General features: G+C 45.1%; 1 protein-coding gene across 2 annotated transcripts; it reads left to right on the top strand.

Moving 5' to 3' along the window:
- The first annotated feature begins 3,757 nt into the window (after positions 1 to 3,757).
- Positions 3,758 to 26,995, top strand: LOC146646349 (filamin-A-interacting protein 1-like). 2 transcript variants are annotated; one of them, XM_085392015.1, is made up of 6 exons: positions 3,758 to 4,012; positions 15,386 to 15,659; positions 15,973 to 16,146; positions 16,377 to 16,555; positions 22,901 to 25,706; positions 26,378 to 26,995. In XM_085392015.1, exons 2-6 carry the CDS (start codon positions 15,387 to 15,389, stop codon positions 26,582 to 26,584), a joined length of 3,639 nt encoding a protein of 1,212 aa, XP_085248141.1. In that variant the 5' UTR covers positions 3,758 to 4,012; position 15,386; the 3' UTR covers positions 26,585 to 26,995. The 2 variants fall into 2 exon arrangements, with proteins under 2 accessions (XP_085248141.1, XP_085248140.1); XM_085392014.1 differs by having other exon boundaries at positions 15,382 to 15,659.
- Positions 26,996 to 27,084: the final 89 nt, after the last annotated feature.

The raw sequence follows: 27,084 nt of genomic DNA, 5'->3' as shown, positions 1-27,084 counted from the left end.
GAGGCCACAGACCATAGGAAGCTGCACGGGGCTGTAGAAGGCCATCGACCCGGCAGCATGACTGCTATCTGCTCTTTTGTGTGAGGAGAAACAGGAGGCACTGCCAGAACTCCATGGAATTACCTCTCCGTACATCCATCTGTGTTGTTGTAAGATTTGTTGTGTCTCACAGCACAGTCACAATAGTGTGGAGGATATCAGGAAGAGAGCTGGACAGGGCCGTAGAAGGCCAATAACCTGGCAACAGGAGGAGCACATGGAACCAGAGCTCCATGAAGTGACCTCCAGCAGCCTACTCATGTGCATGTGTCAGGTAGCAGTACGCTAACAAATATTTTTAATTTTATGCAGAAACACAGTTGGCAACATATTTTTTATTGTAGCTCTGGAAGCTTTCTCTTGGAATTTCACCTGTTCTAAGCGTTCCAGGTTCACTTTTCGTGTTGCCACAGGTCATTCAAATCTTCAGGCAACACTTTTTGGATCATGCAGAAACCATCAGCTTTTTTCTTACACTGTGGTCATTTGAATGCATTCCTGAAAGCTTAAACAAAAAACTATGCAGATTAAAGTTTTGGCATAAATCACATGACTGCCTAAAGTGGAACTCTCGGTCACCTTATACCAGGCAGTGTTGAATAACTGAGCCACAGCTGTGTTACAAAATGTCTTGTAGATTATTTTACAATTTTTCAAAATGCTTTCAAGCAGGACTGGTGCATTTCCCGTCCCTTAGGTTTGCACATCAGTGCCGTTCTCTTTGTCTTTTCATCCCTTCATCTAAAAACATCTTCAGTCCCTTCATGGCTTCAGGCCCAGAATACGACTGTCTCTGTTTTCTCAGTTTAGCCTAATCTCACTTTGCTTGGACAGCTCATCAGCATCCTTCAGCGAGGCCAAACCTAAAAACGACCCGGGAGAGCCGAGGTGACGGCTGATCAGAAGAAGTAGAAGTGAAGAGAGACTCGCTAATGCTGGTGGAGTGATGTGAAGACAGCCGTGACCGTTGGATGGGAAAGACCGGCGTGAAAAATGGAGATATGAAAGACTTACATAATAGAGTCTGGTATGTAACATCATACAGTGCAGATGTCATGTTATCTTCTCTGCCTACGTTTCCCTCGATTAAACCTCAAACCAAGACTTTTGCTTCCACCTGGGTCATGAAGCTGACATCTTATAGCAAAATTTTATCACCCATCTTGTATTTATCAGACGTGAGTGCGATTCGCTCTGATCACATCGTACAGGAATGGCAGCTCCTTCCACCAGCCCACATGTTTCATAACAACCACAGCCCAAAGCGCCCTGACGGGCCCACCGTCCTCCGGGCATTCTGTGTACAGATTGAAATCATAACAAACCTCTTCCTCACAGAATCCCACCACATGACTTCATTCTGGGTGTGGGAATTATGGCATCCAATCAAAATAACCTTCTCATGACCTCAGTTTGGCTAGAGCTTCTTCTCCGATACCAAACGGAGAGGAATGACTTCATATGTGAGGAGGAAGAGGCCTGTCAAACAAATGGGCTTTGTTTTTCTTTGCGCTCATTCATGCTGATTGTCACAAATAAGGATGAGAAAAAGTTCAAAGCTTTGGGTTAGCTGCAGAGCGCGTGCACGTTAAGGTGATTTTGCATCTTCAGATAGGCCGCCTGGAGAAATGATTCATGACAACAGAAGTAAAGGAATCTGAAGAAGCAGAGAAGTGTATGCATGGGTTTATGTCCGCTGCAGCAAGGTTTCACTTTATGGAACAAAACATGACATCAGCACCACGCCCAGATAATCCAGCAACTGCTACTCCTGAACGCAACTGCTCTGACAAACAGGGAGTGAATGCATCAGTGTCCATCTGACATAACTCCTCAGGGAGTACGTGAGTCTGTTCGCCGCTGCCTCTTTTGTTTGCTTTGGTTTCCACATAGAGATAAGAGCGTCATTATGTGCACCGAGCCCTGCTCCTTGGTGACCAGACAGGACTTTCACTTTAGTAACAGAAAGACGCAGACCGCCATGACTCCTTGTGCATCACCCGTAACTGTGATTTGAAATCTTTAAACTTTCTGTCCTGGTCAGACAAGAAAGCAGAGGAGCTCTGGGTTTATGTTTCGGAGCATTACCATCACTCACTGCTGATCTCTGCCATGGGCCACATGCAAAGTGCTTTCACTTCACTGTTTACATTATCATAATTCACACGCATGCAGAATAAAGGACAGTTTATGCTCCTTACATTAGCGTATATGATATCAAATCTGAGAGCATATACTGGACTACTGCTGGCAAGATATTACAAAACCATCTGTATGAGCCGTGATGAACTGTAGCATTGAAAAGGAACCATTATGTCCTTAATGTGATGTACTGTTTTGAAAGGAGAGACGATGAGATTTTGCAAATATTTAAATATAGTTTTACTGCTTAGATATTTTACAGTTAAGACAAAGTTTTAAAGTTCAGTGCAGAGTTAGAAGAGCTGCTAGACACCTTTCATTTTGGCATTTCCTTTTCATTCAATAGGTCACATCTGTCTTCGTGCTTGATTCTAGAGTGAGGTGCCCTTTTCATTTTCACTTCCTGTTGGGAATCATGCATTCCTCTTCCCATCCTCTTCATCTTCCTCCATCCGTACTGCTCCTCTCCTCTTGCCTGGCCCCATCTCCGGCATCCCTGTCCTTAGATGTCCTCTGCCCAGATCCAAACCAGCTCAGACTCACCTATTTCGTTGTCTCTAAGCCTTCCATCCTACGCCATGTTTTACTTATTCTTTTTCATCATCGCAAATCAGCGTGTCAAGAAAATGTGCCACTGGTGCCGGGCTTTTATAACCAGTAAAGATGCACAGTTCCCAGCAGTAATGAGCTCTTCAGTTATGATCTAAACTACATGGACTAGATGTTGTCTTTGCTTTTCAGTATATATTTATTTATGCTGGACTTGAGAGCGAACTACCCCACATATAAAACAGGTAGGTGAACCAAGGTTAGGTTCATTTACTCACTCTGACTCAGCAGCACCCTGGCAGCAGCTCTTCCCATTGATGCAGAGCACAATTACCGCACCTCAGATTCTGCTCGCCTCCCTAAATTAGATTGTTTTCTGCAAGCAGGGCCAAAAAGACAGCCTGGCTGCCAAAGTCCTGGAGAGTTTGGCCACGCTCAACCATCCCAAGACGGCAATTGGCGGTTACTCGGCCACTGTTAGGGCTTGGGTGGCTGCTGTCACTGGACTTTCCCAGCCTGTGAGAATGGCACAGCACTGTTCAGCTGTCACCGAGGGTCAGCGGGGAGAGTTGGCTCTCTGAATGGCCGGCCAAAACATCTAGCATTCAGCTAGCCTCAGCTGCTAGTGGCACCCGTGCTGGCAGCAGTGGATGAGTTAAATATAGAAGTATACTTCTGGCTTTTGTGACTCTGGTCAAAAAGCACAGAGAGGGATGATGGTGGATGTGGCTTGGAGAAAAGATCTGGCCCTGTGACAAAGGACATCACAGTCCACCTCACCAGGCAACGGCCTCTTTCAGACAGAGCGGGAAGAGAATAGCGCATGCCCCCCTCCACACACACACACACACGCACGCACACACACACACACACACACACACACACCGCTCATCAACTGGCTTCTTGAAGGGATAGGAGGGAAAGAAAATGAGAGGTGTGTGCTAGCCTGCTATGTGAAACAGAACTGGATAGGCTGTGGGAGCGAGAGAGGGCGTGTGTGTGTGTGTGTGTATCTGTGTGTATCTGTGTGTGTGTGAGAGAGAGGGAAGTTACAGTCCTCTGTTATTGCTCTCTACCATTCCCTTCTTGACCCGACGACCTAAAAGAAGAGAGGCAGGGAGAGAGTGAGAGAGCAGGGAAGCAGACACCACCAGTGGACCACACAAGCCAGAGGATACGAGTGGACTCTGTATTTCCTTCTTGCCTTTTATTATTTTTGATTCTAGGATTACTTGCTGTGTTTACTAACTGGTTAAACATTCTGGAAACATCAGAGCGGCAGGTGAGTGATCATCTCTTGCATCTCTCATGCTGGAGAAAAAAAAATCTCTGCTATTTAGAGGGAAAGAGCCAATGACAAACATGCGGTTCTAGCAGAGTGGAGCTTATCAGCTGTTCTGCTTTCAGGCTGTAGTGAATGAAACGGCTGAGTGCAGGTGCTGCTGCTGCTCGGCTGTCATCAGTTTTATTGAGCCAGTAAAGAGCACTGGTCAAAAGAGTCTCCTGGCTTCATTTGTTCTGCAGTATGTGAATGAAAACACTATTCCCCACATTCCTGTGTGATTAATTCCAAATAATGAGCGTTTAAACATTTTGAATTAATTAGTGTGCGAGCAGACACACGACTAGTCTCTGTGCTGATAATGGAAATGCAGCACGTTCGGATAAAAGAAAGTCATGAATCAAACATTTCTCAATGAATTACACGTTGTTACTGTGTGAATGAGACCATTTACTGTAAAGAATGTGGGCATGTGGGAGGAAACACCCACAACACAGCAGGGCATGGTGGTTTATTGAGATATTGCAAAGAAATGAGAATGATATCGTACACATTCACACAGTCGACCTTTGCCCCCGACGTCTCCCACACGCGCCGCCTTCGCCTCCTCATGCAGCTCTCACTGCTGCGCTGCTCAGCATTAAGAAGCTTAGGCCCGACGAGCTGCAGCACGATGACATCTTTCATCTGGAATATTTATGGGATGTAATGACACCGAAATGAATTCCATTTCATTCACATGAAGTCACCAGTGTTTAGGAGGAGACACATGGCTCCTGCCAGTCGCTGTTTGTCAGGCCATACGTCACCCTGTCTCAGTAAACTGAAAAGAAAAATGTGAAATGCGCCTCGGTCTCTTCAAGGCCAGCTCCCGCTGATGAGTCGAGGGTTTTCTTTCCTCCTTGAGTGTTCGAGACCGCAGCGCAGCCTCTCCCTTCCTGCCTTCCAGTGGTACCAGCCCTGCCTCAGGACAGAGAGACCCGGTGCAGAGAGATTGCTCATTAACATTTCTGTGCTTGTAAGTCCTCTTTACTCCTGCACACTCTCAGGATAGTCTGTGAAATTCACCGATGGAAGGAGTTCTAATGATATTTCGTGGGTTATTGATAGTAAAGCATACTTAAAGCTACTCTGTGGTCACACAGTCACTGCAGTGCGTTATTGTTATTCCTGCAGTGTTACTATGTATGTTGCATGCTGCTGATGGAGTGGCTAAGCTCCTCCTCTCGCACGTGACCGTGGCAGGTTGGGGCTGGAGTTTGATTCTTCCTGTTAAAAAGACGTTTTTCCTTCCCACTGTTGCCAAGTGCTTGCTCATAGGAGGCCATCTGATTGTTGGGGTTCTCTCTGTATTATCATGCAGTGTATTACCTTACAATATAACATTGTTGTTGTGATTTTACGCCATAGAAATAAAGCTGATTCAATTCGGGATTGTTTTTAACTCTTTTTTCTTACTTTTTATTTTTTTATATGTAAAACATACACAGACTTGGCCTACTATATAAATAGATATAACAGAAGCATAAAGGTTTCTAAAGTAGAACAAGAACCCTGAACATGTATTTTAATGCAGTACTTGAGTAAATGTACTCAGTTACATTTGGCCACTGTAGAAATTCAGTCAGCTGAATGAGCAATCAGAAGAGACAGATCTGTGACTGTAATCAGTCCCAGCTTGTTAATGGATCAGTCTTTGTGTAAATCAATAATGCAGTCTCTGATTAACTGAAACTAAGCTGAGGCTGGGTCTCCGCCAGAGCAGCATTGATTCGTGTGTCACCTCACGACATCACTTGAGCTCTATGTCACTTAAGGTGTTTCTCATGCACAAGGTGACATAGTTTAGCAGTGAGTACACAGTGGTACACATGACAGAACAGCATTGTTCCAGGATTAAACGTTGACACCGACACCTCAGCACCCTGTAAATGCTGCTTATCATGATACCGTTCTTTATACTTGCATCGATATGCACCTGTACCTCTATCTTGTGTGTTCGTGTTCATGTGGGCTAATTCATTTTATGACACGTGCACTAACAGAAACAGGAGGCGGAGCTTGTTCCGCCAGTAGCCGGTGTCTTTCCTGCGTGTCTGGGGGGCCTCGACAACAGCTGTCACCGACACATGCACAGCTACAGTCGTATAAATGCCCCTGGTCTTGAATTCCAAAAATGCAGTTTAGATACTTCGGGATGTTTTGCAGAACAGCGGCACTTATAACTCATGTGCCCTTCATTTAAAAATAAGCCCAGAACTCCATGGCAACCCAAGATATTCTAAAGAGCACTTGATATGTTGTGGTCAGAATGGCGACGCATACGTGCTAAAAACAGGGGACTGGTTAACTGGCTGTTGATGTTTAACGATAATAAGACGAGTGATGTCATTCATTAGGTTCGGATCTTTGGACCATGATGTGCCTGGACCGCTCTGGCATTAAATATGGATTGCATCAGGAGACATTTCAAATTTCACAGCTGGGAACAAACCTCACGACCCATTCTGTAAACTTTTCCCCTGTTTGCCAGTAGTGACATAATCATGACTTTCCTGGTGATTTCCTGTGTGATAAGTTACACCAGCCTTCATCATTCCAGTGATATTACTGGTCAGGAGAGAACAAACCAGCATATACAGTAAAACATCTGAAGGCACCTTTAGAATGAAGATGACTGGCCTCTGTGACTAAGACAGGCCGTCTTTGTCCCTGAACCAATCACTCTGTGACTCCACACGTCTCTCAGCGAGTCAGAGCTCTTCTCTGACAGACGTGTTATGCTTTAGTTTATTTTTGTCTCACCTGCAACAATGCTTTTCATTTTTTCCCATCTGTAAAAAAGGTAAACAACTGACAATGGCACCAGCACAAGACAATGCAAATGCTCACTTACAAACTTAAATGGGTAGCAGTTTGGAGATTTGTGGTTAGCCATGTGTTACATTATCATTCCGAGCGCTGCGACGTGCGATAGCTTAGGTTTACTGGAAGGCCAGCTGCAAACTTTAAACTTTAAAGCTGAAATTTCTGCCCACTGTTTTCCCGTCCACACATATTTAATCTCTCTGACCTTTGGAGCCTTTTTACCTCTGTTTTGGTCTCCACACCCTCCTCAGATAAAATATCTGGGTCGCTGAGTTGCTAAGCTCAATTTTCATCTCCAGCAACAGTTACTTTTACACCTTTGGTAGCGGTGACACATTTTTATCAACATTTTCTTTTATTAATTTGAACGATTAAAAAAGCTTCTGGGTGCTGTTGGTGTGACTGAAGAGGATAGTAGACGCAGGACAGAATGGAGGGAGGAGCCTTTGTGCCTGCCAGGTTTTTGTGATTGTTCTGCAAGTCGCCACCCTGGCATACAGCTGGGATCAACAGGGGCTCAAGAAGTAGAGTTGGTCACTTACCCGTCGGAAGGTCGATGTTTATTTTACAGCTACTCCAGTCCAGTGTGTGTGTGCACAATTGTCAGACAAAGCTCTTAGGTATAGAAAACAGTGTTTGCATGAATATGTATGAAACTGGGTGAATGAGGTTTGCAGTAGAAAAGGACTTGGAGTGCTCCAGTGCACCATATCAGTACCAGTCCAATTCCCAATAAATTCCAGAACTCTAATGGTTGGAGAAGAGCTGCAAGTTAGCACAAAAACACTGTTCTCTGAACAGCTATGAAAACATGTTATGGAAACCAAACAGACGTTTGATGTGTGCTTTAAGATGACTTTCTAAGTTCTCTCTCAGTCGCCCATTTTTTGCTCCGCGCTGACTTCAGCTGGCATTCAGAGGATTTTAGACAAATGGCCGAGCCTATGTCTCTTTCCCACGTTTGAATGTGCTTCATCCATATGTTGCTGTTTCTATTCATAGCACACTCAGAACTTAATATCTTCCTTAAGAGAGGGTAAAGATGATAACCAGATCTAGAAAGATCTAGTGCTTCATTAGTTGGTGTTGGTTTACCGATGCTGCCGCTAGACTTTAGCAACGAGAGTCAAGTGACTCTTACTAAATGCCGTTGCTATGGGAATCGTTAAAATGTGAACGTTTATCGTCGTGTTTGAAACTATGTTTCTAATAGACTATGTCTAATCTAAGTGTGCTTCATGTGCAGCAGTGTTTATAATGCATGACCCAAATCTGAGCATGTTTCATCTCGCTAGGTTCGCCGGTGGATTTACACAGTAAGAGTGAATAAACAGCTTGAGTGAATATTTAACAAAGTGCCCTCACAACAACTCTCACGAATGCGTCCTGTTTTATAAGTGACTGATTAACGGCCTACCTGCGCTGAGTGTTTATCAAGCAAAGAGCGTGTTTGCTCTAATAGCAAAGACTTACTTAGAGAGCCACCTGCATTCTTCTCGGTTTGCTCACTGTTCAAGCTTCGGCTGGTTCCCATGAGGGGATCAGGTTAATGTGACATCAGGAGAATACTACAAGATGAAACCCACCACCTATGCTGACATTTTGCTCCAGTGTGCTATGCCAGAATTAGTTAAGTATTAATAGAAGCCATGATTACAGTAAGACAAGCTGTAAATGCTCGCGTTATGTGCACAAAATCTTTTTGATGGTTCAGTTTAACATTACAAGAAGAACGTTTATGAAAGCAGAATCTTTAAGGAATGTGAACAAGTATCACTCCAAACTTTTTCTGCCAACAGAGTCTTTAGTTTTCCCAGGAAAAGACTGTTATGTAAAATTTGACCCGTGAAGGCCACCGGCCGTCTCGGCTCGAAGGCTCCGTCTCCCAAAATGGATTCCTGGAGCAGACTGCGGCTTTGTACCCTTGCATCCTCACAAAAGTTTCAATAATAAATGGATTGACTGGTAGCTTCGAAACCCATCCGCAGAGACGGTTTTGATTGGAGCTTTCATGTCTTGGCAGGGCTGGTGTGTTTTTCTTGCTGCTCGAGCACGCTGCATTTTATCTGTGTTCTCTGGCAGAACTGGTACCCTAATGCTCTCGTGCAGTTCTCTCTCCTTTTTTGGTCACGCTGGGTTTGTGCTGTGAATACATCAAATCACACCGAATCAAAAAAGTCATTTTTCCTTATTCATCACCTCCGTCCTCATCCGGCAGATCAATTTGGTTATATGCCAGTTTTTTGCCACCAGGCCCAACCTCTTGATACGAGCATCACATACAAGCTCAGTTTTCAGTAGCCTCGTGACCTTATCATGCTATAATTTTATTTCAGCTAATGGTGTCTTTAAAGGGAATATCTGCAAATGAACACACACAGGATGCAGGTAGTTGACTTTCCACCACCTTCTGTGCGATTGAGGGCTCGTATCTGCCCAAGCAGACCAACCACTGGCAAATAAATGACTCATTTATTTAATAAGTTTTCAGTCATTTTCTCCAACTCTAACTCTGTGTGTAACCATAACATAATTAGTGTATCTGGCACAGGCTACAACATTATGCCTATTAAATTTTATTAGAGCGTGCTGGGAGCAAACATCATTCGGACTAAAGGTATATGTAAGCCATAAAGTGAACATCGGTGCGGACCACTGATTAGCTTTTACAGTTTCTTTTTATCACTTTGGAATGGAGGCACGTGCTTTGTTGGGGCCTATAAATACACGTGTGTGACAGCTGGACCTGCCCAAGCCTTGGGGCAGATATGGGTCCCACTTTAAATTTAGACTCAGGCCTTGGACTTGGGTTTTAGGATATTTCTTATTAGATTGAAGTACTGGATGCCGCACCATCAGTGGTGATGGCTTAGATGCTGTGAGTGTGTGTGGACATTGTGACAGGTGGTCATTGATGTTAGAGTACAGATTTACTGTCTGCATGCTCTCCTTTCTTTTCCATAAAGACAAATGGGAATGCTTCACGGCAGGGAGGAATTCAGGTCACGTGACTCAGGAATCCCAGCTTGTCTCTCTGCGGAATTAAATTGATAAAGACTGCAGCGACCAGTCAAGGTGACTCAAAACTGTGAAGACAGTGGGCTTTGACACATGACAGTTGTGTTCATGAGTTGCCTGTAATTGGCCATGAGGATGATAAATATGTAGCAGTTTCAACAGCAAGATTTCAGATCAGCTGTGGTTGCACATGGAGAAAAACCTGGTCAAATAGTCCAAATACTTATGGACTCTGCAAAAGTTGTTAAACTGTAATCAGCAAAGGCCGTGAAACTGTAATGATTTTATTATTTTCTGCTACCAGGAAGTGTTGGATATTAAATGTCATCAGGTTGTGCAGCTGAGGAATGTTGGACTTGTTATAATAATAAATTAAAAGTTGATTTCTAAAGACAAATGCATTTCTCGTTGAGATATATTTAGTTTTCTAACACTCTGTGCAGTGTTTGTCATGTTTCGGCTGTGTGGCAGGCAGGGATTGGACACAAACGCAAACTCACGGGGACAGAACTTGAACTCAAAAGCACAGCTTTATTGCTGGAAAATAGAACACAAGCAATACAAAACTAAACTGGGAAAAGCTAATTAAAATGCATACCAGAAGGCACGGGGAGAGTCACACACAGCATGAGGGACGACGCGACACTGACTCAGAGAAACACGGGGTTTAAATACACTGGGAAGTAACGAGGGGAATGAGACACAGAAGGAGGGCACAGCTGGGAGAAATCAGGACTGACGAGACAAGGAAGCAAAGCAGAACACATTCACATAGGACACGGACCATCAAAGTAAAACAGGAAGTATCACACAGAGACGCGAACTTGACACAGTGGAGACAGCAACTAAGAAACACGGATGATCTGATATCCTCGTGTTGGTGTTGTTCCCAGACCATCATGAAAATGTTGTTCCAGGTTCAACATTGCAAGTGACCAATCACATTGTTGTGACGTTATTCTTTTGCGCGCCAAGCCATTCGTGCATTTATGAAATTCCAATGTTGCAAGGACAATATCAATTCTGCTTACTGTTTATTAAAGGGTTACGGTTAGGGTTAGGGTCAGGGTCCGTTGATCGGCGGACAGAGGCAGTTTCACGCAGCTTTAGTACAGTTTTTTGTTTTACGCCGGTTTTTCCCGAAGTCGCAAAAGTATGACGTCACAACATTCTGATTGGTCACTTGCAATGTTGATCCTGGAACAACATTTAGTATGATGATCTGGGAACAACACCAACACGAGGATATCAGATCAACCAAGAAACACAGAGACATAAACCATAAGGCAGAGGACTCTAAGAACCGAGAGACACAGAGGGGAACTCAAACATGCAGACACAGACTACACAGAACAGAGGGGACACAGAGAAACATGAAGGGCAAGGGATCGAAACTAGAAACCATAGAATAACTCACACAAGTACAATAATACAAACATCACAAAGAACTAAAAACGCTGGGTCAGGAGACCCAGGACCGTGACAGTACCACCCCCCCTTAAGGGCTGGCTCCAGACAACCGAAACTCAGAAAAACAAAACCAAACAGAAAACAACCCAGGGCGGGCGGCGGGGGCCCAGGACGGAGGGCTCGGAACAGAAAACAAAAGCAGAGCACAGCAAACACCGGAGCCCAAGAAAACAGCCCAAACACAGGGGCAGTTCAGGGGGCCGACCATGCGGACGGCAATGGCGGCGGCGAAACAGTTCAGGGGGCCGACCGCGCGGAAGGCAGCGGCGGCGGCGACGACGGAGCAGTTCAGGGGGCTGGCCGCGCGGAAGGCAACGGCGGCGGCGAAGGAGACGACGGAGCTGTTCAGGGGGCCGGCCGCGGAAAGCGGCGGCGGCTCTTAAGTGTCAGGCGTACTGGCCGAGGCTCGGTGGGCACAGGACCAGACGGCAGCTCAGCAGCTGACGCTGCAGACGAGGATGGACCACACGAGGCGGAAGCAGAAGCTGATGATGCTGATGCTACAGACGGGGATGAAGCTGATGATGCTGATGATGCTGATGATGCTGGAGCTGGACCAGGCGACGGCGTGGGTGGAGACGCGGAGGCTGCACCTGGCGAGGAAGGAGACGCGGAGGCTGCAGCTGACGAGGAAGGAGACGCGGAGGCTGCAGCTGGCGAGGATGAAGCTGGAGACGGAGGCGCTGCAGCTGGCGGCGGCGTGGATGACACTGCTACTGCAGACGTGTATGAGGCTGCCGGTGGAGCAGCTGGTGGCTGGACGGGCCCCTCGGGCCCCCCAGCGGAGACGGGTGGCTGGACGGGCCCCTTGGGCCCCCCAGCGGAGACGGGAGGCTGGACGGGCTCGCCAGAACCCCCAGCGGACGAGGCAGGTGGCGGCGCGGGAGCCACGGAGTGCTGGATAGACTCATCTGAGCTTTCTTTACGATCCGTGTTTTAGTTTTGCAAGAACCGTTCCTGTGAGGACACAGTTGTATATTCAGCTGGTGGAGGCCAAACAAGAGATAAAAGAAGAGTGAATACTGCCTTTCATGAGGAGGATAATTAGTACTGTAAATCAGTGCTAAACTAAGTAGAAAATGATGTGCTATTTCCAAAAACCTAAATGAAAGGCATTAGCTCAGGGGTGGGCAATCTCAGTCCATGAGGGCCGGTGTCCCTGCAGGTTTTAGATGTGTCCTCGAACCAACACAGCTGATTTAAATGGCCTAATTAGCTCCTCAACATGTCCTGAAGTTCTCCAGAGGCCTGGTAATGAACTAATCATGTGATTCAGGTGTGTTGACCCAAGGTGAGACCTAAAACCTGCAGGGACACCGGCCCTCGTGGACTGAGATTGCCCACCCCTGCATTAGCTGGTAGGTTTAAATAAAGTTTTGTATGTTTTACTCAAAGCCCTGCTTCAGATTGGTCACCTGCCCGGGGTGTGACCTGCCTCTGAGCCTGTAGTAGCGAGATAGGGTCCCGCCCCCTATTAGGAAAAAGGACAAAAGCCTTTATTCAGAGCTAAACATGATAAAAACATATATAGTTGCCGTGAAGTCAAGTGAGCTGCATTTCAACAATAAGATCAGAATTAATGTTTGTGTTCTGGGGCAGTTTGTCTGAAACCTTGTTTTGATTGTTTGCTTTACTTTTAATGCATTCTTACATTTTCCTCATATGAATTTTTATTGTACAAGACTGAATTTGACCTGAAGCTATTTTTATTCTTACATCTGTCAGCTCTAACTGCACTCGCCCGCCTTCTCTGCTGAACGATAGTAACACTGCAAAGTGAGCCGAGCTGTTACAGTAGCTGGATTTTCATGGCGTCGGCCCAGAAATTAAAAATAAACCATCACGGTCCTCACTCGGTGTCAACCATCTTGTCCTTAGGAAGTCTGCCAGAGTCATTTGCAGCACTACACATGTTTCTGTGTTTCGTCACGCTCGTGTCCCAGAGGTGGTCATTTTAATGCCCTCGACCTCTGGGCATCATTCAGAAACACTGGCACAGTTTGAATGGTGGACCCAACACTATCAGCACTCGCGCACACTGCTGCACCACAACACTGGAATGAACGTTAGCGAGCCTACAGCTGAAACTAATAGGTATGAGCAGGAAAGAAGGCACCGCCATTAATCTCCAGTTAAGAACCAGATCTCCTCGGAGCCAAAGTGCACTCTCTGAACTCCGAGATAAAGGATGCACTTAATGGGTCCGTTTGTTTGATTTTCTTTCCTCTTTATTTGAACTGAGAGATGCTGCCACTGTTATCTTGCACCCCAATTTTCGTACATGGGTGTTTTTCCCCGAAACAAGTGGGATTCAAAGAGATCGGTTTCAAGCGTCATTGGAATTCACTGCAGTCTTGACTTTGGTGACCTTTATTACTGAAGAAGATAAGCATTTCTCTTGATGTGAAGCAGCAGTTTGATAGACTCTCTTTCAAACTTCTCGAAATTGTATAGAAAATCTAACTGAGCTTTACTTTTTTATCAGGTTGGACTGATACGCATAGTTACTGATGTTCCAGTAGAGCATATGTGTGAATTCTATCGCACACTTCCATGAACGTGCACCAGAGAGAAGTCCTGACAGTTTGGACGGCTTATTTGGGATGATTCAGAGGTCAGGGCGCTATGACATCACTGTGGGCTTACAGGGGGACTCTAGGTGCTCAGGGTGCTTTTCTGTTTGTAATTATAAAGAGCTGCTGATGTCATATCTGAAACCGATCACAAAGAGCACTCTGTTCGTACAGAACGTGAACACACACACAAGAACACGCACGTTTTCACATTCACAGAGACAGAGAAACAAACTTCTCTTCAGTCTCTTAACATTGTTGGTTGTTGTTCTCGTGTGTGGAGTCAGCTCCCAGCTTGAGAACTGGGTAGAGGTCTTTGCCCCTAGCTTTTGTTTTAGCATCACAGAAATGTGGAAATTTTAATGTCACATTTTTGCCATTTTTTGTAACTAATTTAACCTCCTAAGACCTGAACTCTTCCACAACATGCATTTTAAGTTTCTCTTTGATATTTGGGCTGATTGGCACCTGATGAATGTAAAAACAAAGAATTACCAGATTTTTTTTTGACCTTTTTTTTTTGTTTCTGAGAAAAATGAGAGCCACATATGAGGATATTTGTTTAAAATTTCAATAGAACAGTGGCAGCATAATGTCCTCGTAAGTGGATATCAGGCCCTTGAAGAGCAAAATTGAGGATTTTGGCCTAAATAACCCAAAATGTGACGTCCACATGTGTGGACACCAGGTCGTAGGAGGATAAATATAAATTAGTTTGTGTATCCATGTCCTCCAAAAGTTGTACCCACTGCTTTCATAACTTTAAAAAAATGATATTAACTGAAGAGGGTGGCAGAGTGGTTCAGTGGTTAGCATGGTCACCTCACAGCACCAAGGTCGTGGGTTTGAATCTTTCTCTGTGGAGTTTGTGTGGATTACTGTGACTGAGAAGCCACACCGGCGGTTTGGTTCATTGGTTATTCTAAATTGACTGTAGCTGTGTCTCCAACCTTTGACAACTGTAAACTTGACTCATAAATACAAATGAACTCATGCTGTGCACAGGCTCAGTTGCAAACTACTTTTAAATTATTTAAAACATTCAGAAATGACAGCAGAAGTTGTGAACCAGTGATAAGTACATGCACTTCTACCAACACTCACCCTTATATGCCTTTGTGATTTTGGGACTACACACACACACACACACACACACACACAGGTGGGTAATTATTGATATTCACTCCAGATTAGGGATGTTAACAGAAGACATGTTTATCCAGTTTTAATACAAACACAATGATTGTGCTTGTGTTTGTCATCGGATCAGTGCAGGTCAGAAGGTCTGTTAATGTGAACAGGAATGGAAGCCAAACTCAAACAACACACTCCTGAACCAAAAATACCTATGAAAGGAAAAAGATGAATGGTAGTGGGATGCAACCGAATAAAAGGCTGAATTAAAAACAGAGAAACCTGTTCCTTCTCTCTCTGGTTCAGGTAGGATGAGATCCAAAAGCAGTGGGGTGGACACCCCAGCCAATGGGGTACTTGGAGTTCCACAGGGTGACCAAGAACAGGAAGTGAGCCTGCCTGTGAAGACCCTGAAGGCCAAAGTCCAGCAGAAAGATGGTGAGGAAACAGTGGAGGTCGAGGTGATCTCTGACAAAGACAAACCGTTGGATTCCTCCAAGGCTGGAGATAAAAGACAGAACATCCTGGATCTGTCTAAAGAGGATTTGCTGACACTGTTGGGAATCATGGAAGGAGAGATTCAGGTGGGCGAGGCATTGTTTCCCTTTGTGTTTAGCTTTCTGTATGTGATCTGCAGCTGTAAGCAGGACAAGTGCAATGATAAGAGAAAAGGTGGATGAGCGCAGTACCTGAACATTATTGGCTTGAGTAACTGCAAGTTTTGCACAACAGCTCTCTCTTGTGGTTTAAAATGTAACATACCAGAGAAAACTGACAACCACACTTAGACTTTATCGAGTTGGTACTTTAGAGAACTCTGAAAGGTAAACTGGTGATCCACAAAGCAAAGACTAGCAAGTTTTTAACACCCTCTGTATCATTTCCATGTAACTTCAGGCCAGAGAGGATGTTATCTGCATGCTGAAGTCCAAACAGAGTTCCCCAGAAGCCCTTGAGTCACAGTATGGCTCTGCGGTCCCTGGCTCGGCCCTCCAGGCCCTTCAGAGAGACGGCGTCATCACAGGCACCAAACCACACAACCACAGTGTCTACCAGAAACCGATGACTGAGGTTAGTAGGCGAGTGTCAGTCACAAACCCTGAGGGATGATCAAAATTACTTTTTTATTAACAGGCCTCAAGACCCTCGAAATCCAAGAAATCACAAGACAGAAACTAATAAAAGTAATGTTTTTGTCACCACCTGGCAGGAGGTTGTTGCTACAAAACACTCGGCATGTTGCACCACAGCAACTGGAATTATTTGTTTCTGTGTGTGCGTGTTCGTCTTTGCCGTCTCAGCTCGAGCGTCTGCAGGAGAAGCACAAGGAGACGTACCGGCGGATGCTGGGTCAGCTGCTATTCGCAGAAAAGTGCCACCGGCGAACGATCCACGAGCTGGACACAGAGAAGAGGAAGCACGCCGACTACATGAATAAGAGCGACGACTTCACCAACCTCCTGGAGCAGGAGAGAGAAAGGTGAGGAGATCAGGAAAGGAATGCAAGAGCCAGCGGCTGTAAAATTGCAACACCATTATCTGAACCTGGACACTGTTTAGCTGCCCCGCTATTTTAAATCATTTGGTAAATAAGCTTTGAGAGAAGCACCTACAAATATGTTCATTTAACAGAAAGCAATATGCACATAAAGTGAAAAAATGGTGTACAGAAAGTAAATTTATTGCTGTAGCACTGCAAACATCATGTGATGCTCATACAGAATTTTACAGGTATGAGAAGTAAAAGGAGGAACTGTGAAGGAGAACCTGGTAAAAGCAGCAGGGGAAGAAGAAGAAAGCATAAAGTGCAGTTCCAGTGTAGTCTATGAAGCCAGTGCATCCAGTGGCTCAAGGGAAGGAATGCTTGAAAAACATCTCAGACTGCATGAAAGATGGCTTCATCGAACCTGTGACGCAAGCGAGATGGGAGAAGACAGGGAGGTGCCGCTTACTGAATGATAACCTCGCATAGCTTTGTATGCAGGGGAGAGTCATGCAGCTCAAGGAAAGAGAGGCCAGAGGCAGGGTGGACTTGGACTGCTGTGGGAAAGACACAGGTCAGATATTGAGAGAAGAGGACACAGAGCCATGGGGTGGAAGAACAGCAGGAAAGACAAGCGCAGGGCTAAAGGACATGTCAGAGCTTCATTGCTGAGGTTGTGACATGGGCTCGCAACCTCAGAGCGGCTGCATGGACACACAACACAGGAGGGGAGATGGTGAAATTCTGTGTTTAGAAGGCTCATAGAGATAAAGCAAGCCTGTATGTGAGAGCGTATTTGTGCCATGGGAGTGTATGAGAGAGAAGGCCCTGCTAACTGCAAACACTCCCATATAAAAGGGTTTAATTGACTGTTGGTTGTTGGAGATTATTCTTTTGTTATTGTTTTGTTGCAGCTTCCACAAACGGACGGCGATGCATAATTTAAAGCTATTCGCACTCATAGTTTGCAAAATAAAAATAACAGCAAAATATGTGGATGACATAATCATCTGTAAGACAGACTGGAGCACTTATGTGGCAATTTATAATGACTGTGAAAAAGTTGCTTTAAAACTGTGACATTACCTCTTTGCACGGGCACGGGCACACACACACACACACACACACACACACACACACACACACACACACACACACACACACACACAAGACACAGCTGGGAAATAAGCAGCTGAATTTACCCACAGAAACGACCACCTGCAGTAACCAACCACTGTGGCCCGCCCCACAGTTTGAGAAAGACTAATCTAAAGTAAATTTATGTGAAATTTGATACTTTAATCTAGCACTGTCCAACTCCAGGCCTCGAGGGCCGGAGTCCTGCAGGTTTTAGTCCTTGATCTGACACAGCTGATTCAAACGGCTAAATTCCTCATCAACATGTCTTGTAGTTCTCCAGAGGCCTGCGAATGAACTAATCATGTGATTCAGGTGTGTTGACCCAGGGTGAGATCTAAAACCTGCAGGACACCGGCCTTCGGGGCCTGGAGTTCCCCACCCCTGTTTTAAACAGAGCCCTAGTGAAAGAGTGCACACAACCAGCTTAAACTGCATGTATTTCATGAGTTTTAGCAACAGGAAAGAGGGACTGCTGACCTGTCTGTGGTGTATCCTGCTGTGTTAGCTGGACTGGTCGAGCTCTTCTGTGTTGCATAAGCAGGGGTCTCGAACTCCAGTCCTCGAGGGCCGGTGTCCTGAAACTTTTCCATGTGTCCCTGTTGCAACACGCCTGAATACAATTAGTAGGTCATTAGTAAGAGTATAGAACTTGACTGCGTGCTGAAGTGGAAAAATTACTTCTAACAGTACTTTTATTGCACCATGTTCATTCACTCATGAGCTGCTGTAACATGAATCAAATGGCTGAATTGTCACCTCAGCATGCAGTCACGTTCTACAGGGTCTTGCTAATGACCTACTAACTGTATTCAGGCTTGTTGCAACAGGGACACATGGAAAAGTTTCAGGACACCGGCCCTCGAGGACTGGAGTTCGAGACCCCTGGCATAAGCAGTGAGGTACATAGGTAGTGGTCTCACCCTGACCACACCTATAAAATTGTCCGTCTTTACCACCGACATGAACCAAAAGGAGTCTGCAAATATTCAAATGAGGTTATTGTAACATTTCTGAAGGAAAACAACTAATTGATATTTGTGAAGTTGTTTGAGTGACATTCCACAACTTTACTCCAAAAGAATCTGATCTGAAACTTTATAATTAATAAGATAAGATAACCTTTATTGAGAGAGATAAGGATAAGTGAAGTTTAGCTGTAAGTGCTGCGGTTGGTAATAGCGACCAAATCATAACTAAACGGGTTAATTTACTTCTACTCGATCATTTGTTGATCCCCATCTCATGCCAGGTGGTTTCCAGCAGGTTCCTTGGCTCGCACACATGGCGGCCTCTGTCACCCCAAAGAGAGAGAGCAGAGAGGATGAACTCTGCCAGGTCTTTACTCTGTCAACACCTGCACGTTTCAGATTCCTCTATTTGCACCATACACAGGGATGCGAAAACAGCTCAACTCCAGGAGGAAATCTAACATGTCCATGGTATATTCATTAAAGAGAAAGCCTGACGGAGCTTGCAGTAAAGCTCACGCAGTGTTATTCTTGTCTAATTTACATCAATTTTGTTTAGCCGGAAGTAAAACTTCCAATTTTGTTTTTCAAATCTCACTTGCACTGAGAGATGGGACAGACGTTTGCTGTCCACACAGTAGCAGGTTTTTCCCTTAGGCCTTAGATTTATGGAGTTTTTACTCACTAAAACTTTACCTAGAAAGTGAAAAAAAGTAGCCAGGGGCTGGAGGGGTTAACATAAACAGGAAAAACAGATTTAAAAGAGAACATGACACAAGTGCTAACAGCTACACAAAAACATGCAAACAGACAGTCATTCACTCTCTCAGGTGAGATGGAAGCGTGTCATGCTCTCATCCTTATGGATGTGATCTCCTCCAGCCATCTAGATGAGAGTGAAGAGAGAGAAGTCAAACGCTCTTGTGCCAAACACCTTGAGGAATGCAGAAAATGGGCAGAGAAGAAGCTCCTTCAGACCGGCAGCCATCAGCGATTAACACCCTCTCAGACAACAAGTAATTTATGTGTCAAGATGTTAAATATTTCAAGTGGCACAGTGGAATGTGTTCAGACTGACGGAGGAAGCAGCTCCCACTCCTGACGGGAGTTTCAAAGAGCGCAAAGTCACGCACACAAAATGAAGACGTGGCCTCCAAACTTAAACTGTTTGCCGTTATCGAGCATGCTGTCTGCTCTCCTTTAACACCAAGTCAGAGTGCACAGAGCTCAGGCTCTGCACCTTTTGCCACTTGTTTTCTACATCCATCTTCATCCTACTGACACAGGCTTTTAGATCACACACACTTTTACATGGACGCAAAGCAATTTCTTGCAAAGTTGAAACACAAGCTAAGCTGTGCTTCATAGAAACGGTAACACAAACACTTGTATTTTCCCATTTTGGACATTGTACACCACAATTATTTCTTCCTTAGTAACAGTAAACTAGAAATCTACATGATCTGGCCACAAGTGCCAAACCCCTCTGACATCATGACTCTGACCTTTGCATGAAAGTAATTTTAGAGTTCCAGTTTCTAGGGTGTCAGTGACTTCTGACTGTGTAAGTATGAAATGTTATGAGCTACACTTTCACATGTGGACGGCCTCTTTGTACAGTAGCCAGGTATGCTAAACACACTTGGCAATGGAAGCTGCTGGCATTATGAATCAATGTCGATGTTTATCTACAAGTTCACTGGCAGACGTGGTTTTTTTTAAACTGTGGTTTTGTTTAAATGATTAACTGTAGCTACACGGCCCCGCGCTGCAGTCTGGATGTAGCGCTTCGTACTCTTATTGCCATGTCTCTATCCTCCCATGTCTCCGTCACCTCAAGGGAGGCATCCAACTCTTCCATATCTGGTTTCCTCATCATATGTAGACTTTGCAGGGAGCCTCATTCATGTCCAGGTTCCCCTAAAGTGCAACTGCAGCAGACATTCTCTCTTGTACCAGTGAGCTCACAGCAGAGACATTATCCTGCACACAGAATGGAAAATGGAGCAACAATGATATAACTTTGAATGTGAGCCTCAGAAAGCATTAACACTAATTCATTTTTTTTGGAGTAAACTTGGAAACAAAGTTATATTGGGCTAATCTCTATTTTTATAAAAAGCATTAAAACTGAGGGGAGCTTTGCAAAACACTGGTTCTGTGGAAGGGTCCCACCCCCTTCACAGTGTCTGAAGCAGAGCTCTCTCTCTCACACACTCTCACACTGCTTTACATGGATGAGGTGGCATCACTCACTAGAAGTCTGCTGTTTCCTCGCAGTAGTTATTCACCTTTCATTGCCCTCATGCCACGCCTGGAGTGTGCCGGTGGAAGATTTAAGTGACAGGAGGTCTCTGCTACTCCTATTGCTGCTACTGTGGATTTTTGCACGGGCAGAACAGGGTTCATGTGCTACTTGTAGAGCATCAATAGTGGGTAAGTTTTAAATCTAGCAAGTTTCTGAGGTCTTGTGACCACATACATTTTGAATGGAGCTCATTTAGTCTCTTTACGAGTTGTTTAAAATGCACAGTCATCCTTGTTGCGCTGATGCCTCTTGTAATTTGGTTTAATTTGCAATGCAAAAAGGTTCAGGTTGAATATTGTATTACAATATCCCCGGGAGTGTACAGGCAGGAACTGCATCTGCATGCATTCTGCTTTGTATGGATTTTCTTCGAGCTGGAAATGAGAATGGACATGAGCAGCATAGAAAGGAGCTAAGAGAAAAGATGACTGCTTGGTGAGGGGGTGTTGGTGAAACTCAGTAGCAGTTTGTTCTCTTGTACTATTGCTTTGGCAGGATTGAAAATAGTAGGAATGTTGGAGTGTTTCATTCTGACAGGTTTTCCTCTGGATGCTTGTTTGGGACACTGTAGCATGAATTATGTGTTCTACCAGGACTGTGACTGATAATTGTTTTATCCGTGTTCTTTCTAGATAGCTTCAAGTGCTGGGCTTGTTTATACCACTGTTTGATTTAGAGTGTGGAGTCAGTGCATAAAGTTTTCAAATTCAAATTCAAATTTTATTTGTCACATACACAGTCATACACAGTAGGATATGCAGTGAAATGCTTAGACAACTGCTCGTGACCTAAAGAAAAAAAGACTATGAATAGGATAGGAAATAAATCTGAAAATTAAAATGAAGGGTAAATTTAGCTTGGAAGGAATAAAATAAAATATTGATATTAAAGTTAAAAATAAAATAATTGTACAACAAATTACACAATATAGAAATATATAAGAATATATGAAGAAATATAGAACAATACCAGCAGCTGTAAAAGTACTAAATGGTATCAAGAAATATAATGTCCAGGGCTGTGCAATCCACATGTAAGTGTCTTGTGCAGTGCAAATATGCTTAAAGTGATTTATTTAAGTGACTTGTGATAGAGTGATTAGATTAGATGACCACGCAGTGTAGTTGTGCAGTGGCCACTGGTGTAAACAAATGTCCAGAATGTCCAGTGTGTGTGTAAGAACCATATGTGTGGGTCAGTACTGTGTGGTGGTGTGATTGAGAGACCGTATCGCCTGCAGGAAGAAGCTCCTCCTCAATCTCTCTGTGTTGGTCTTCAGGGAGCAGAATCGCTTTCCTGACCTCAACAGAGAGAACAGTCCATTGTTGGGATGGCTGAGGTCCTTCACGATCTTCCTGGCCTTGGTCCAGCACCGCCTGCTGTAGATTGAGTGCAGGTCAGGGAGCTCGGAGCGGAGCTGATCGCACAACCCTCTGTAGAGCTCGTCTGTCCTGCATGGTGCTGTTCCCGAACCAGGTGGAGATGTTTCCCGTCAGGATGCTCTCTATGGTGCGCGAGTAAAAGTTCCTGAGCACCTTGGAGGGCAGTCGGAAGTCTCTCAAGCGTTTGAGCTGGTAGAGATGCTGTCGGGCCTTTTTCACCACGGTGCTGATGTGGCAGGACCATGACAGGTCCTGCGTGATGTGAACTCCGAGGTATTTGAAGTTGTCCACTCTCTCCACTGGGCACTTGTTGATGATGCAGCCTTGAAGCGAGCATAGAAAGTGTTCAGCTTGTCTGCCAGTCTGCGTTCGTCATACCGGTTGTTGATGCTTCATAATCCGTTATTGTCCTTAATCCCTGCCACAGGCTCCTAGATTCACTCTGTTGGAGTTGTGACTCTAGTTTCCTCCCGTACATGCAAATTTCAAGTTTAAAGTCAGTGACCTTCCAGAATAATGCCCTTTCTTTTTTTGTTCCTTTCAGACTGAAGAAGTTGCTTGAGAACGAGAAAGCCTACCAGCTCAGAAAGGAGAACGAACACGCCAAACGTCTGACCAAGGTGCGAGAGGAGCTGGTCAAGCTGAAGTCTTTCACCCTGATGTTGGTCAATGAGCGGCAGCAGCACCTGGAACAAATAGACCAGCAGAGCCAGCGGGTCCAGGAGCTCAGCCAGCAGCTGCAGCAGCGTGAGCAGGCTCTAAGTGAAGCCAGGCAGCGTGCTCAGGAAGATGGACACAGGGTGCTGAGCCTCGAGGCCGAGCTTAAAGAGAAAGCCGACAAGCTCAAGCAACAACACGAAGAGATGAGTGCCAAGCTAGCCGGTCAGGAGCTTCTCAATCGTCAACTAAATACAAAACTTTCAGGCCTCACGAATGAGGTTGCGGAGCTACAGGAAAGCAACAGAGCACTGAGGAGATCTGAGGAGGAACTGCATGAGCTAAGGGAGAAGATCAGCAGGGGGGAGTGTGACAACTCAAACCTGATTGCTGAATTAGAGAACTTGAGAAAACGAGTGCTGGAGATGGAAGGAAAGGATGAGGAGATTACTAAAACAGAAAATCAGTGTAAGGAGCTACGGAAGAGGCTACAAGAGGAGGACAATAAGAGTAAAGACCTCAGACTGGAAGTGGAGAAGCTCCAAAAAAGAATCATGGCATTGGAAAAACTCGAGGGAGCATTTAGCGTTAGCAAAGCCGAGTGTGCACAGTTACACGGTGCTCTAGAAAAAGAGAAGGGCCTGACCAAAGAGCTTTCAGACGAAGTTGTAGCTCTCAAGATTCGTATGAAAGAGCTCGAGTCATCTGAGATAAAGCTGGAAAAGTCTGAGCTGAGCCTTAAGGATGACCTCAGTAAGCTTAAATCACTGACCGTCGCATTGATGGAAGAACGAAAGACCCTGATGGAAACAGTGAAGTCATGTGAGGAGAAAAAGGACGATTTAAGCAACCTGGTCAAAGCTGAGCAGAATAAAGTTATGGAAGTGACAGAGAAGCTGATAGAAGAAAGCAAAAAGCTCCTAAAATTGAAATCAGAGATGGAAACCAAAATAGAGACTTTAACGAATGAAAAGGGCGAGCTTAGCACTAAGCTAGCTTATGAAATTGATAAAACTAAGGACCTTAGCTCTAAAGTCAACCAAATGAAAAAGAAGTTAGATGGATTTGAGCAAGCAGAAAAACTTTCTGGAAAGAATTCAGTGAAATGTGACATGCAGAGAACATCTGAGCCCATCATCAGAGATGACAACAAAGTTAAGGAGCTGACGTTTGAAATTGAGCGCCTGAAAAACCGTCTCAAACAGCTCGAAGTGGTAGAGGGAGATCTTCTCAAGACAGAGGATCAGTACGACATGTTGGAGAAAAAGTTCATGAGTGAACAGGACAAAGCCAACATTCTGTCCCAGCAGGTGGAGGAAATGCGGACTCAGATAGCACGGAATAAAGCAATCGAGAAAGGAGAGGAGGAAAGCCAGGAGGAAGATCTGCGTCAACGTTGCAAGAGAGAGGAGGCCAGAACCAGGGAACTGCAAGGTGACGTGGTAGCGCTCAAGGAGAAGATCCACGAACTCATGCACAAAGAAGACCAGCTTTCTCAGCTCCAAGTGGACTTCTCCGTCCTGCAGCAGAGGTTCTTGGAAGAAGAAGAGAAAGCCAAGAACATGAGCACTGAAGTTTTCCATCTCACCAAAGAACTGGAGATGGCTAAGCGTCAAAGTCGAGCGCTGCGACCCAGCTTGAATGGGAGAAGAATAGTGGACGTGGCGGTGACCTCCACTGGCGTGCAGACAGAAGCGTCGTCCTCCGAGCCAGCAGAGGAGGATACCCCGGCTGGCTTTATAAGAAAGTCTGTTCAAGAAGAGAACCACATTATGAACAACTTAAGACAGAAGTGCCTGAAGAAGCCAGCAGAGAAAGGCAGTGCTGTTGAGCGTTCACCTTCATCTGGCAGTGATTTAGGTATCAAGAGATCTTGGATTCCCTGGATGAGAAGAAAGGACAACAGCCCTCAAGAGACCCACCTGGAGAAGCCACTGCACAATGGAGAGAGCTTCTCCTCTGAGCTGACCATGCCCCAGAAGCCAGGTCAGCCTTTCCACATCCGAGTGACACCAGATCACCAAAACAACATGGCAACTCTTGAAATCAGAAGCCCGACTGCTGGGGACGTTTTCTCTAGTTCCGCTCCCCTCAGCCCCAATCCATCTCAACCCAAATCCAGAATCACCATCATTCCCACCGGCACTGCTCCGACCCAGCGGAGAAAGTCCCCCGCTGTGTCTCAGGGCCCCGAAAGGGCCAAGGCTCCAGTCACTATCACAGCTATATCTAGAGCCAAGTCTCCAGAAACCAGCCGAACCTCCTCCACTAACTCAGGAAGACCCTTGTCCCCTGTCTCCATCATGACAGTGAGCACAGCTGTAGCGTGCGAAGCATCTGCCTCCCCAGAACCTCAGGAGATGACCATGGGCCGAGCCGTGTTCAAGGTTACCCCCGAGAAGCAGATGGTCCCATCGCCTGTACGAAAGGGTCACGGCAACACGAGTATCATCACCACGACTGACGATAGCAAGATCCACATTCATCTAGGCAACAACATCGCCCCAAAGATGGTCGTCAGGCCGGTGGCTGCTGTCACAGAGAGCAAGGAAATGACCTTATCGACTGGGACAGTTTTGCGCTCGCCTCGTCAAATCACCACCACTACTACCAGGAGCACGCAGAGCAAAGTGATGAGCAGCATTACAATTTCTCCTGTTACGTCCTCCTCTTCCAGAACGACACAAGGCATGGTAAGTTTTCCTTCATCCAGCTTTGGATAATTCCTGTTTTCTTTAAGTTGGATCATCTCTTTTCCTTACCTTCTTCATTTTCTTTTACATTTTTGGATCAAAGAGTTGATAGGAACACTCAAGCTGATAGCGGTTTCCTAAGTTCACCATGAGCTTCTTTTCACATCTCTGGAGATGAGAGATAATGCAGCACTGTGTGTGGTGTTTCCCGGGACCCCTTTTACTCTGCTCTTTGTGGATCCGATGGGTAGTGTGACAGAAACGGGGCCATGTGCAGGTCTGAGAGCAGCAGAGATAATGAGGTGGAATTTTGCCACCCTGCTTTAATCAGGCTGTAATTTATAGTTGTTACACTGTGTTTACTGTTTACATTCACAAACAGCCGTGGCTCGGGGCCCTCCGCGCTCTGGCTGACACAAAACAGCTTGGCACCGTCAGCAGCGTACTGAAACCTGGCCTGGACAAGCACTCGCTCGCTCAGTGAAAAATAAATGTTTACATTTCTCATTTGTGCTGCTCTTTTAGCACATAAGATCAGTTACATTGCACTAATTTACAATTCCTGTTTCCTGCATGATTTTTACCATGAATCCATAACTTAGTGTCGGTGTGGCTCAACTGTTTTCATTCTCCTGCCTGAGAAACTGTACTCTCTCTCTATTGTCAAACAGACCGGGCACGATGCCCAGCCACCGCGCTCAGGGCTGACCCGCATCCCAATGTCCAAGAGCCTGAAGACGGGAAAGGCTGCGCTGGGATCCCTGGGGGTCTCCGGTGGAGTGAAACTGGAGTCGCGGGCTGAGAGTCAGTCTATGAGGATAGAAGTTAAGAAATCCAGCGTGAATAGCAGTACTTTACAGAATGGAGGAAAAGCCTGAGAGACACAGTACCAAACGTATCTACATGGTGCTTCAGAGAGATTCATAGTAAAAGCTGTGGTGTTTGAGTACAACTCAACTATAGTTTACAAGGCATTTCTTTATTATTATTATTAAGCAGGAGACTGATTTTATACTTTTTATAAGGTATTTTCTACTTCTTTACTTCTTATTTGCATTTCTGCCATTTAGACTGAAACATCCATGATTTGTTTTGTTGTTTTTTACAGTGTGTTGTGATGGGCATTTGGGTAAGACTCTGCTGCTATCAATGGCTTCTTTCTTGGGGTGGATATTTAATCTATAATGAGTTTATTTGTTTTATATTAGACACAAAAAGTACACAATTATGTGAAAATTTGGTGCATTTCTAAAGGATTTGTATTGAAAATATTGTAAATAAAAGTGATATTAGAGCAAAGTGTGGTGTGATCATTTATGCAGACACTTATGTTAACTCATCTGTGTACCTGCAGTTGTGACAACCAGTGCTTCTTGCC

This window comes from Rhamphochromis longiceps, linkage group LG19, assembly GCF_057381845.1.
Source record: "Rhamphochromis longiceps isolate RC_006_pf linkage group LG19, R_longiceps_female_GT1.1, whole genome shotgun sequence".
NCBI classification, from domain to species: Eukaryota; Metazoa; Chordata; class Actinopteri; order Cichliformes; family Cichlidae; genus Rhamphochromis; species Rhamphochromis longiceps.
This window is presented reverse-complemented; position numbering and strand designations above follow the sequence as displayed.